We start from the raw sequence: 13,481 nt of genomic DNA, 5'->3' as shown, positions 1-13,481 counted from the left end.
CAAGTCGCAGCAAAATCACATGTACAAAAAAAGCACAGCAAAAAGCAGAGAAACACTTCAAAAGGTAACTGCATGGGTGTGAACCCAGCCTTATGCTGGCCATACACATCGATTTCAGGACGAGAATATTCATATGAAAAATCTTTGTACATTTGCTGAATTAAAGTGTAGTTCGAAAATCTCTCTTGCTTTTAACATTCAGTTTTAAAATGATCGTAATTTCTTAACGAAAACCACATACACTGTCTGAAAATTCCTTTGACAGAAGTTTTTCTATTCTCCTTCGAATTTTCCCTTCACTGTAGTTGGAAACCGACGTCAAATTGACCCCAATAACCATTAGAAAATCGAATGAATGTTCTTAAAATGAAATTTGTTTTGAAGGAAGACATTGTTTTTGTATGGCCAGCATAAGTGACAGCAGGAGCAGGTAGCTTTCATCAAGCCACCCGCCTATGACAAAGGAGTCTGTCATACATAATATATTACAGTTCTGTCTGAAAATCTGCAAAACAATATTTTTCATTAAATAAAAATGTGATCTCTGAGTGTGATGATATTTACCTCTAATAGTATAATACAGGGCTCGACAAAACCCGGTCGCCAGGTCGCATTGGCGACTAGAAATAGCGACCTCGCGCCTGGGGCAGCACAGCTGGGGGTATCCTGTGTCTGTGGACCCCCCCAGCGTGATCGCGTCGGGCCGTTCCGCCGGCGGCCGAAAATTTAGGCCGCGGCTTTGAGGCCTTCTGCGGTCCTATGATTCCTTATGGAATCTGGCGCCCTCTTGTGGTCGCCGTTGGTATGACAAACCAGCAATGTTAATGAAGATTCCTCTGCCTGTATTATATTACCTGTCTCTTCTTGCCTTTATTTAGAACCCCCTAAACATTATATATATTTTTTATTCTAACACCCTAGAGAATAAAATGGTGGTTGTTGCAATACTGTCTGTCACACTGTATTTGTGCAGCGGACTTACAAGCGCACTTTTGTTGGGAAAAATAAATTTAGTTAATAAAAAAATAAGACAACAGTAAAGTTAGCCCAATTATTTTTTATATTGTGAAAGATAATGTTACGCCGAGTAAATTGATACCCAACATGTCACGCTTCAAAATTGCACCCGCTCATGGAATGGCGACAAACTTTTACCCTTTAAAATCTGCATAGGCGACGTTTAAAAAAATTCTACAGGTTGCACGTTTTGAGTTACAGAGGAGGTCTGGGGTAGAATTATTGCTCTCGCTCTACCGATCACGGCGCTACCTCCTATGTGTGGTTCGAACACCGATTTTATATGCGGGCAGGACAGGGCGCGTTTAAAAATTATTATTTTTTCTGCTTTATTTTAACTTTTTTTTTTTCCACTGTTCTTTTAAAAAAAATGTTGTCACTTTTATTCTTATTACAAGGAATGTAAAAATCCCTTGTAATAGAAAAAGCATGACAGGTCCTCTTAAATATGAGATCTGGGGTCAGAGAGACCTCGGATCTCATATTTACACTAAAATGCAATTGAAAAAAAAATTGTCATTTGAAAAAAAAAAAAAAAAAAAATGTCCCTCTAAGAGCTATGGGCAATGACTTGGAGACGGGGGGGCTGCGACGGCGCTGCTATCCTCCCCTCACTCGTCTCCATGTCAGGCCAGGGACAGGTCCGGATCGTCGTCACGGACCTGGCTCCTAACTTTTTAAGCTGGCTCCTAGATTCCAAGCAAATTTGTCAACCCCTGGTATAATATAATATATAATGTCAGTTTATGAAGCAGTGAAAAAATGTTACTGCTCCATTCTCCAGCATTCACAGAGATCGTTCTCCTCTGAATTCCAGTTTATGAAGCGGAGTACTTCATTTCTCCTCTGGAGTGAAGTGATCTAGAAACGCTTCCCAATACTGGAATCTCATGAGATTACAGTACCAGAAATTCACTGAAACACAGAGGTGTCTGTTTATTAAGCAGTGATAAATTATCACTGCTCAGTACATGGACATTCCTGGAGAAGACGCCCACCTAGTTAATAAAATATCTGTCCACTGAATCGATTTGCTGAAATTTTCTTTTCAAATGTTTTTATTGAGATTTTTAGCAGAGTTAGAATATAACCAAACATTAAACTTAACTTGCAGTGGTAAACATTTCAATGTATACTGCAACATTAGAATGGGGAATTAGTTCAAAGGTCAGCTGTTCCAAAGATTTAGTATCGCACGGCACGGCGGGCAAGCTGATAGATCGGTTTCCTATAGATAGGATTGTATTTTGACCGGATCTAGTCAATGAAAGCTAATGCCATTGTGGCGTAAGTTTCTCCAGATTCTTCTTAGCTCCGATAGGTGGAGTTGGTTCGGGGATAATACCCCATGCGTGAAGTAACTTAATGCCTTGTTCCACAGAAGTGATTGTATGGTAGGTGTCGTTCTTCTGTATCAGTAGTTTAGATGGTTGTTTCCAACGGTATTCAATTTTATGATTACGCAGAGCTTTTGTAATCGTGGAAAGTTGTCTTCTCATATCTAGAGTATGTTTAGACAAGTCAGCATAAATCTGGATTGTATTATATGGTTGTGGAAGTTGTCCTAGATGTCGCACTTTATATAGGATTTGTTCTTTAACATGGTAGAAGTGTACTCTAAGTAGTACATCATGTGGTATCTGTGGAGGGAGAAATGACGGTTTCGGAATCCGATGGATACGATCAATTGTGAGCTCTAAGGCTGGTATAGCTGGCAGCAAGTTGGAGAATAAGTCAGTGGCATATTTTTTAAGATCAGACTGCTGTATATTTTCAGGGATACCCCTGATTTTGAGATTGTTCTTCCTTGAGCGGTCTTCTAAATCTGCGATTTTAAATTTAAGCCACTCTTTTTCAGCTTTATTTTCTTCATGAGCATCTATTAAATCATTAATAGTATTGGTCATGTCTCCCATAGAGTTCTCAATAGTGTGTACTCTTTCACCTAAGGAGTTCACTGCTTTGGAGAATTGATTTGTGAGTTGTAAAATATCCGTATGAAGCGAAGTATGTAAAGTTAATAGCATTTCTTTTAATTGGGTGTCCAGAATAGGCTGGTTATTAGTGGGGAATGCGGCTATAGGTGAAGCTATAGGAGTTATGACTGTGTTATCTTGACTAATATGAGGTATTTTATAGCTTACCTCCTGGCCTGTGAAATCCAGTTTGATACGAGTTTTAGCCGGGCTGCGACATGTAGGGCTGAGGTAATCTTCCTCATGAGGAGATTCCAGATGTGTTTTCTGAGGTGATTCCTCTAGAGCAGCATCAGGCCTGTCAGTGTATTGCGCTCTCCCTGAGGAGGCTGTTGCTGGTACAGCAGCTGTGAGAGGATCTGTGCCATCTTTTTTTCTCCCTCCCGCTGACTGAGAGGAGAATGTCGTTAGTTTTTTCATTTTCCGTTCGTCTTTCCGCTTTTTTGAAGTCACCTTCGGATTCAGGAACTCTTCCGTTGTCTGTTCGTATCTTTTTTACCGATATTCGCTGTGAATTGTCGCTAATATGCCCGTTCGTGTCACAGAGCTTCCATTCAGCTCATGCGCTGGCCACGCCCCCCGATTTGCTGAAATTTTGACCTCTCAACTCGATTCAAGATTTAAACAGATTTTTTCCCCAGCCCTACGATCCGCAGAGAACATGTTCTCCCCCGATCATCTCAGTTTCATAATCGTACGGATAACCGCTATTCAGTTCATAAACGGACACCTATATCTCTTATGTTATTTTCGGAGTGGATTAGAAATTTTGCTCCCTAACAATATAGTTAGTTATTTCGATTTACCACTGCATAGAGATATTTAAGAATGAATTGCCTTTTATTTTAAACTTTAGTGAAAAATGTAGTTAATATGTAAACTTGTTATGGTTATTATCTGATTAATGCAAACAATAATTGACCAACGAATCTATTATGAAAATAATAGTTACTGCCCTAGCTAAAACAACTAATCAACATAATCGATTATGAAAATAGTTGACCATTATTTTCATAATCCATTAGTTGGCCTGCATACATAATGCATTATTTGTTTACATATCAGGAAATACAGTGCAGCACACATACAGCTCAGTACACCGTCCATACCTGTCAGTAAGTGCCTGACAACTTGTGAATGTGAGGTACAACGACTCATGGGACATGCAGTCCTGGGCAGAAGAAGGTAGTGAGAGATTCTAAAAAGGCAGAAGTTTTTTCATCTTGCTATAGGGCAGTGGTCTCCAAACTACACCAACGAAGGGCACAAGCTGGTTCGAATCCCATCACAACACCACCTGCATGGAGTTTGCATGTTCTCCCTGTGTCTGTGTGGGTTTCCTCTGGGTACTCTGGTTACCTCCCACACTCTAAAGACATTCTGGCAGGTTAAAGTGGTTCTGCACCTAAAAAAAAAAAAATATTAAAAGCCAGCAGCTACTAATATTGCAGCTGCTGACTTTTAATAAAATCACACTTACCTGTCCCAGGATCCAGCGATGTCGGCGGCAGATGACGAGCGATTGCTCGTCTCGTTGCTGCCTCCAACGCCATCCTCTGTCAGGGAATAGGGAAGTGAAGCCTGGCGGCTTCACTGCCCGGTTCCCTACTGCGCATGCGCGAGTCACGCTGCGCTTCTCTTCAGATCTCCCGCTGTGTCCTGGGAACTGTGTGTTTCCCAGAACACAATGGGGGGGGGGGCGTCTGCGGGGGTCTGCCCGGAAGTGGGTGCAGATACCTGGATTATCCAGGCAATTGCACCCCCCCTCCCCCCTGAAAGGTGCCGATTGTGACACCGGGGGGGGAGGGATCAGATTAGCGGAACTTCCCCTTTAGGGTGAAGAACCGCTTTAATTGGATCCTGTCTAAATTGGCCCTAGTATGTATGAATGTGTGTTAGGGACCTTAGGTTGTAAGCTACTTGAGGGCAGGACTGATGTGAATGTATAATATATATTTAAGGCGCTGTGTAAATTGATAGCACTATATAAGTACCTGAAATAAATTCCTCCCAATAACATCAACGATGGGGCACAGTTCTCCCCAATGACACCAACAATGGGGCACAGTTCCTCCTAACGACACGAATGATAGGGCACAATTAATCCCAATGATGGGGGGGGGATTGGCTTACTCCCACTGATGCTGGCACATTTTCTACTCCTCATGGCCACAGTCCGGCCCCCGCCCTAAAGTCTGAATGTCAGTAAATTGGCCCTTTGTTCAGAAAGTTTAGAGACCCCTGCAATATGTTGTTTATGTATGGCCAGCTTAAGTGACAGCAGGCACGGGTAGCACGTATCCAGCTGACCAGGGAGTCTGTCATAATTATAATATTACAATCTTGTTTTAAAATCCGCAAAACAGCATTTTTTTTTTCCTTTAAATAGTTTTTTTTCGTTGCATAAACATTTTGATCTCCAAGTCTGATGATTTGTATCAGATTCAACTTCAATAATTACCCGCTGTATATACTATTAGATCTTTTGCTTTTTATTGCCTCTGTGACCAGCCGGTTGCACCATCGGATCGCTTCTTGAGTAAGCCTGAGAAACAAAGGCGAGCGGCCGGAGACGTACCTTCCCGTTACTCATGAGTAGCGGGGGGTTGTGGCTGATATCTTCAGCCATAATCCCAGTAAACCACAACAAATACAGTTGTGCTCATAAGTTCACATACCCTGGCAGAATTTGTGATTTCTTGGGCATTTTTCAGAGAATATGAACAGAAAAATGTTTCTTTCATGCATGGTTATTGCATGAAAGCCGTTGTGTAAACTTGTGTGCATGTTATAGGGCCAAAATCACCAGGGTAGGTAAACTTTTGATCAGGGTCATTTGGGTAGTTTCTGTTGCCAGTATGTATTTAAAAAGATTAGACACAGTTGATTGATAATAAATGGCTTCAGCCAAACACTAATCATGAGTGAAAGAAAAATGTTTGTGTTATCATTCATATTCTCTGAAAAATGGCCAAGAAATCAAATTCTAAACTGTAAACTTATGAGCACAACTATATATACATATTGCGGTCGGCAAGTGGTTAAAGTGATTGTAAAGTCACGTTTTTTTCTTCTAACACAGGGGACAGGCAGAGAATGTAATATTTAACCACTTCAGCCCCGGAAGATTTTACCCCCTTCCCGACCAGAGCACTTTTTACAATTTGCTATTGCGTCAATTTAACTGGCAATTGCGACAATGTTCGACACTGTGCCCAAACAAAATTTGTGTCCTTTTTCCCCCCACAAATAGAGCTTTCTTTTGGTGGTATTTGATCACATCTGCGCTTTTTATTTTTTGTGCTATAAACAAAAAAAAAATGCAACAATTGAATTAATTTAAAAAAATAAAACTATTTTTTACTTCTTGCTATAATATCCCCAAATTAAAAAAAAAAATTCTTCATCAGTTAAGGCCAATATAAATATATATTCTACATATACCGTATATACTCGAGTATAAGCCGAGATTTTCAGCCTCTTTTTTGAGGCTGAAAGTGCCCCCCTCGGCTTATACTCGAGTCATCGCTGTCTGCCCGCTCGATCAGCGTGTCGAGCAGACAGACAGCGGCCATTCTACTATTCAAAAGCCGCGCCTCCGGCTCCGCCTTCGCCTGTGATAGGCGGAACACTGAATTTCCCAGCAGCCTGTGTTCCGCCTATCACGGACATCGTATCATCCTCGTACTACGGACGAGGATGATACGACGTCAGTGATAGGCGGAACACAGGCTGCTGGGAAATTCAGTGTTCCGCCTATCACAGGCGAAGGAGGAGGCGCGGCTTTTGAATTTTACAATGGCCGCCGAAGAGGGCACGGGACGGAGGCAAGGCAAGGCAAGGCAAGGCACGGCACGGGACGGGACGGAGGCAAGGCAAGGCACGACACGACGGCAAGGCACGGCACGGGACGGCACGGGACGGAACGGAGGCAAGGAACGGGACGGAGGCTCGGGACAAAGGTAGGCTGGACACACACACACACACACAGATGGATACACACACACACAGGGATGGGTGGATGGATGGAGACACACACAGGGATGGGTGGATGGATGGAGACACACACACACAGGGATGGATGGATGGATGGATGGAGACACACACACACAGGGATGGATGGATGGATGGACACACACACACAGGGATGGATGGACGGACACACAGGGATGGACGGACACACAGGGATGGACGGACACACAGGGATGGACGGACACACACACAGGGATGGACAGGCATGTCTCACCCTCGGCTTATACACGAGTCAATAAGTTTGCCAGTTTTTTTGGGGGTAAATTGGGGGCCTCGGCTTATATTCGGGTCGGCCTATACTCGAGTATATACGGTACTTGGTAAAAAAAAAAAAAAAAAAAAATCACAATAAGCATATGATTTTTTTTTTTTTTTTTTTTTTTTTTACTAGTAATGGTGGTGATCTGCAATTTTTAGCAGTACTGAGACATTGCAATGGACAGAACAGAGAATTTTGACACTTTTTTGAGACCATTGGCATTTATACAGCAATCAGTGATAAAAAAAAAACAAAAAAAATGTATTACTGTGTAAATGTCACTAGCAGGGAAGGGGTTAACACTAGGGGGCGATCAAGGGGTTAACTGTGTGTCCCCTTGGTGTGTTCCAACTGTATGGGGATAGGATTGACTAGGAGAGGAAGACACATTGTTTTTCCTACTTGGCAGGAAGAAACATTATGGCTCCTCTTCCCTGACAGCACAGGGATTTGTGTTTACACACAAATCCCTGTGCTGGCGCTCATGCACGCATCGGGTCCCCCGCTGTGCAGCGGTGTGCGTGCCCTTTGGTGGCCGCTAAAGGGAAGGACGTACCCATATGGGATTTCACCCAGGGGAGCCATTCTGCCGCAGTAGAGCTCCGTTAGCTAGTCAGGAATCGGTTAAAGTGTTTGTAAACCCCCCCAAAAAAATAAATAAATGTATATAGAGCAAGGGCCACTTAAGCAACTTGGTAACCAGTTGCGGGCCACAATGAGCGGAGTGGGCGGACGACAGGTCCATGTCCACCCTGCATATGCAGAGCGGACACAGACATAGCCCACTCTACTTTATGGGCCCTCCAGATGGAAGGGGACAGATCCCCAGACAGTTTTTTTTTCTTTTAGGGGATCGGATTGAAGGTATGCAGGTGTAAACGGACACAAGTCTGTTTACATTTGTAACTCCATAGAGGTGAATGGAGGGTCTGATTGGGTCGGACTGATCATGTGAAAGGGGCCCAAGATTGCTTTCACACTGATGTGCTGTGGTCTACCCAGAGCAGTGCACCTCTGGCTTTTCTGTGGGTTAGCTGCACTTTGCCATAGAATTCTATTATATCCTGCAGGTGTTGTGCACTTTCTGGAAGCACACCAAACCCGTAGGTAATAACAGAGGTCTATGGCTCAGTACAGTTTGAACACAGCCTGGTAACCACTGCAGAACAGATATGCCCATATATACACTGTGATTATAGTATTAAACATACCTTTAATAACTGCCTTCAATTCGGGTATCACCAGCTGTTGCTGTTCCAGGTAGAGTGCATTTGGTATCACTCCGCCTGTGACAGGAGGTGGCGCTATACAGGAAGCATCGTCTTATGTGGCTCTGCTATGCAACCGATTGCTTCCTCTACCGCCAACTTCATTCACAACACTGATGCTCTGGGAACCTGTGATTTGGGCTTGCCAGCCAGCCATCCCAGAGCAGGGCCACATCAGAGGGCTCAGCGGGCCACTGGTAGGGCACCCCTGCATTAAAGTGTGTTAAATAGCACAGTGCTTGTGCCATGTCATTTGTCCCTTTGTATGATGTGAAATACCTGGCAGATCCTGCCTGTTCCTGTGTCCCCCTGTCCCTGCTGACCACGATAATCAGGGCTCCTGATCCAGGATACCCTGACTCTCTGCGATCTACTCTCCCCTTCCTCCTTGCCCGTCAGTTCCGATGCCTGTGTGAAAGCGATCTCCAGCCCCTCCCCCTATGATCTTCCCTGTCACTTGAAATACCTTTGAAAAATAACTTGCATCCCCTGTTTTATCAAGAGCTTAACTACTAGATGTTCCTTCTTTTAAAGCTCTAATCAGAAATTCCTTTTCATACAACGGTCACATGACATTCCTCTGCTGACCAGCTGATGGCAGAGGGTTATCTCAGCCCCTCTCTCTGCATTCTTTACATCAGAAGATCTGGTAGCAGGAATGTCACTGACAAGTTATTGCTGTGAGATAAGGTATTTACTATTAGAATTTAAACAAAAAAAAGAAAAGAAAAAAAAAAATGGACACCTAGTGCTGTAAACAGCTCTTGATAAAACAGAGGGAATGACAGTGGTTTATCATCCTGACTTTACGACCACTTTAAGATACTTGCATAGCGCTGTCAATTTAACCACTTGAGATCCGCGCTATAGCCAAATGACGGCTACAGCGCGGATCTCCTTTTCCGGGACTACGTCTATTGACGTCGTCCCGTGCACGAGCGGCCTGCGCGCCCCCTGAGGGGCGCGCGCGGCGCGCTCTGTGATCGGCGAGTCCATGAGACTCGCCTGATCACCGATCCGTGCAAGGGGTCGATCCCGACCCCTTATCACGTGATCAGCTGTCACCCAATGACAGCTGATCATGTGATATAACGGAGCCGGTAATCGGCTATTATTACTCCTCGCGCTTATCAGCGCGGAGAAAAAAAAAAAAGCCGATCACCGGCGGCCGTGATCAGGACATCAGTCCCGATCACGGCCAGCCCTGCTAGTGCCCACCTGCCCCCTGCCAGTGCCCACCTGCCCCCTGCAGTGCCACATGCCTAAAAAGTAAGTGCCCCCTGTCAGTGCCCACAGTGCCACCCAGCAGTGCCACCCAGCAGTGCCCACAATCTGCCTCAAAGGTGCTGCACCCCAGTGCCACTTATCCGTGCCCATCAGTGTCATCTACCAGTGCCCAGCAGTGCCACCCATCAGTGCCCAGCAGTGCCACCTATCGGTGCCACCTATCAGTGCCCATCAGTCCCATCTATCAGTGGTACCTATCAGTGCCCATCCGTGCCACCCATCCGTGCCGCCTTATCTGTGCCTATTAGTGCCGCCTTAACTATGCCTATCAGTGCCCACCAGTGCAGCCCACCAGTGCAGCCCACCAGTGCAGCCCATCAGTGCCGCCCATCAGTGCCGCCCATCAGTGCCGCCCATCAGTGCCGCCCATCAGTGCCGCCTAATCAGCGCACTTCAACGAAGGAGAAAAATTATCCATTTGCAAAATTTTATAACAAACTATTAAACATGATTTTTTTTTTTTTTTTGCATTTTTTTTGTTTGTTTAGCAAAAAATAAAACTCCGAGCTGTAACTAAATACCACCAAAAGAAAGCTCTATTTGTGGGGAAAAAATTATAAAAATTTAATTTGGGTACAGTGTTGTATGCCCGCGCAATTGTCATTCAAAGTGCATCAGCGCTGAAAGCTGAAAATTGGTCTGGGACTGAGGGGGGTTTAAGTGCCCAGTAAGCAAGTGGTTAAACAGCGCTTTACATATACATTGTACATTCAGCATTGGGTAGCACAGTGGTGTAGTGGTGAGCACTTCTACCTAGCAGCAAAAGGGTCACTGGTTCAAATCCCGACCACGACACTACCTGCTTTGGAGTTTGCATGTTCTCCCTGTGTTTGTGTGGGTTTCCTCCAAGTCCTCTCGTTTCCTCCCACACTCCAAAGACATGCTGGTAGGTCAATTTGATCCTGTCCAAATTGCCCCTAGTGTATGTATGAAAAATGCAATAAGGCAAAAAACTAGATGAATTATGTCTGCTGGGCCACCCACAGCTCAAATGCCAGCAGTGTATGGCTGAAATAAGTCACAAAGGGAGCAATTTATAACAGAGGGTGGGTAACACTGTCCAGTCTCCGTTCTATATTCTGCACCCATACTCAACCACAAAGCCTGCATTTTGCAGCCCATTCATGAAATACAAACTGTGATATTCTGAATATAGTTTCCCATAGAGGGAAAACTGCCTAGAAAGCCAGCTAGGTGACTGACAAGTCTCTTTCCTTCCAGCTTTTTTTCCCCTTCTCGTCTCCCATTCATCTTCACAGCGCTACACTGCCTTTGGAGCCCTGAAGCCAGTGCAGCACTAAGCCTCTTCACTTGGATTAGAGTCCCAAACCAAGCAGAGCCTAGTGCACATTACTATGCTTAATACATGTTAGTGCAGAGCAGACCAAACCTTTAGTCCATTGGAAGGGCGCATTCTTGAAGATTTGGACTGCTCTGCATTTCCCAGGATCTCACCGGATAGAGCAGGACATTGTTCTTATTGTGGGCAGAGCCAGCCTTAGATGGTTCAAATCGTTGGACCGGCCGACACTCCATCTATGGGCAAGCTGACTGTGGCAAAGTCGATCCATCGATCAACTTGGGTAAAACCAGCATGCCAGACTTTTAAATGTGATTATTGCCAGCAGCAGGGACCACCCACTCAACTCCCCCATTCTGGATCGATGACATCACAAGGGGGAGGGGGTCACTCCATGGCCTCACCCCTTAATTTATTTAAAAGCAACTACCAAGTGGAGCTGTCAGCCAGTGTGGACTTTTTTTTTTTTCTTTATGCGGGTCAGCGTTCATCACGATTGCCAATGGATCTACATCGGGGAACAATTTTTTATAATAAGGACTTGCCAAAAACTGCCTCCTGTCTTTATATACATTACTCTTTTTCTTGTGAATGAGTGGGGGTTCCATAGTCATTACCATGGACCCAATCAGTCCACCTATGTGAAAGGGGCCGTAGATGACTTGATTTTCTTTCCTTCCACCTTGGGCTGCAGGAAAGAAAATCGCTTGATTACCCCATCAACATATTCAGTCCCTCCCATAGCGCTATTGTATTTAGGGGAGGTGGGGTGCAGGTAGACTTTCTGCTCCACAGAGGAGACTGGAGAGGCTAAATCACTGACTGGCAGCCCTGATTGGTCCACCCGTGTGAAAGGAGCCGTAGGGGTCGAGAAAACACTGTGCACCTCTCCACCGATAACACACTAGGCCAGCGATGGCAGAACTTGGGATCCCAAATGTTTTGGAACTACATTTCCCATGATGCCCCACTACACTGCAGAGTACATGAGCATCATGGGAAATGTAGTTCCAAAACATCAGGTTTGCCATCACTGTACTAGGCCATCCCAATACACTGCACCCCCCACTGATCCACCTCTCATGTATATCTCCAACTACTCCATACATGACCTACACAAAGCTGACCCCCCCAATCATCATCACAGATCTGTGCACCATGATAACCCCCCCCCCATACTCTGTCATTGATGTACACAGTGCTCCCCCTCCCAATACTCCATCACTGATACACAGTGCTCCCCCCTATACACAGCACAGTACTCTCCATCCCTGATCCACAGAGCTCCCCCCCATAGAGGGCGGTGGGCGCACTCACTCGGGTGGGTAGAGTCTCAGCTCCTCCACGTCCCCCAGGAAGGAAAAGAGGGTCCGCATCTGGTCGCTGGTGACGGCGGCGGACAGGTTGGTGACCTGGATGACGGTGGTGGGCCCGCTGCTCATGGCGGAGGGGATAACAGTGGTGGCGGCTGCCCTAGCCGGACGAACACTGGAGCGCTCCCGCCTCAACGCCTCCACCAGTAAGTTGAAACAAGCCCGAGTATAGAACATCCTCCCAACTAGCGCCCCGTCCGCTACATCCAACCAGCGCCCTCTGCTGGCCGCACGCAGAATGACAGCAAGGGGCGGGGTCCTACCCTACCCCTGTCCTGACGGTCTGTTTCAGACGCTCTGTGCAGGTGGAGGACCACCCGTCTCTATGGTGTTTGAAAAATCACATGCAGTTTACACTGACACCAAGGTTCACATCAGAAACGGTGCATTTCCTGCGTGTTTTCCCATGTACGGTGATGTGCATTTCATTCACACGCAATTCTGTGCCGGAAAATGCAGCTTGCTGCACTTTTCTTTACTGCACTGTGATAGTGTGACACAACGAAAGCATTGGTTTTGTTTCAATTCCTTATTTAAATCATTTTGATTAAATTTGATTTCAGAATTCGTTTAGTTTTGTTTCATTTATTCCTTTCCAAATTCGATTCTAATTTTCCAAATTAGGTCCAATTTAATTAAATTCAACCAAATTTGGAAAACTCAAATTTAAGAAGACTGTATTCTTTCGATTTAATTTTACTCTATTGTATGTTCTAAAATATTATTTTATTTTCTAATCTATTCCTTTATTTTCTATTCCTTCATTTTCTATTAAATGTTATTCTATTCCTTTAGTTTATATTCAATTTTATTCTATTCTTTTATGTTATATTACATTTTATTCTAGTCTTTTATTTTCTATTCCTTTATGTTATATTCAAATTTATTCTATTCCTTTATTATATATTCAAAAGTATTCTATTCTTTTATTTTATATTCAATTTTATTCTGTTCTTTTATATTCAATTT

The 13,481-nt window shown here is 44.5% G+C and overlaps 1 protein-coding gene across 2 annotated transcripts in view; it reads right to left on the bottom strand.

Annotated features, from left to right (window-relative positions):
* The window catches only part of SREK1 (splicing regulatory glutamic acid and lysine rich protein 1), a 95,926-nt gene extending 83,229 nt beyond the window's left edge, over positions 1 to 12,697 (bottom strand). The window contains exon 1 of one of the 2 annotated variants that reach the window (XM_077462652.1): positions 12,457 to 12,697. In XM_077462652.1, the coding sequence (XP_077318778.1) occupies positions 12,457 to 12,689 (233 nt within the window). In that variant the 5' untranslated portion in view covers positions 12,690 to 12,697. The remainder of the gene's footprint in view (positions 1 to 12,456) is intronic. The other variant, XM_077462651.1, reaches the window with a different exon arrangement.
* Positions 12,698 to 13,481: the final 784 nt, after the last annotated feature.

The sequence above is a fragment of the Lithobates pipiens genome, unplaced genomic scaffold (assembly GCF_037356315.1).
Source record: "Lithobates pipiens isolate NorthernLeopardFrog02 unplaced genomic scaffold, aLitPip1_a1.2 Scaffold_3, whole genome shotgun sequence".
In the NCBI taxonomy this organism is placed as follows: Eukaryota; Metazoa; Chordata; class Amphibia; order Anura; family Ranidae; genus Lithobates; species Lithobates pipiens.
This window is presented reverse-complemented; position numbering and strand designations above follow the sequence as displayed.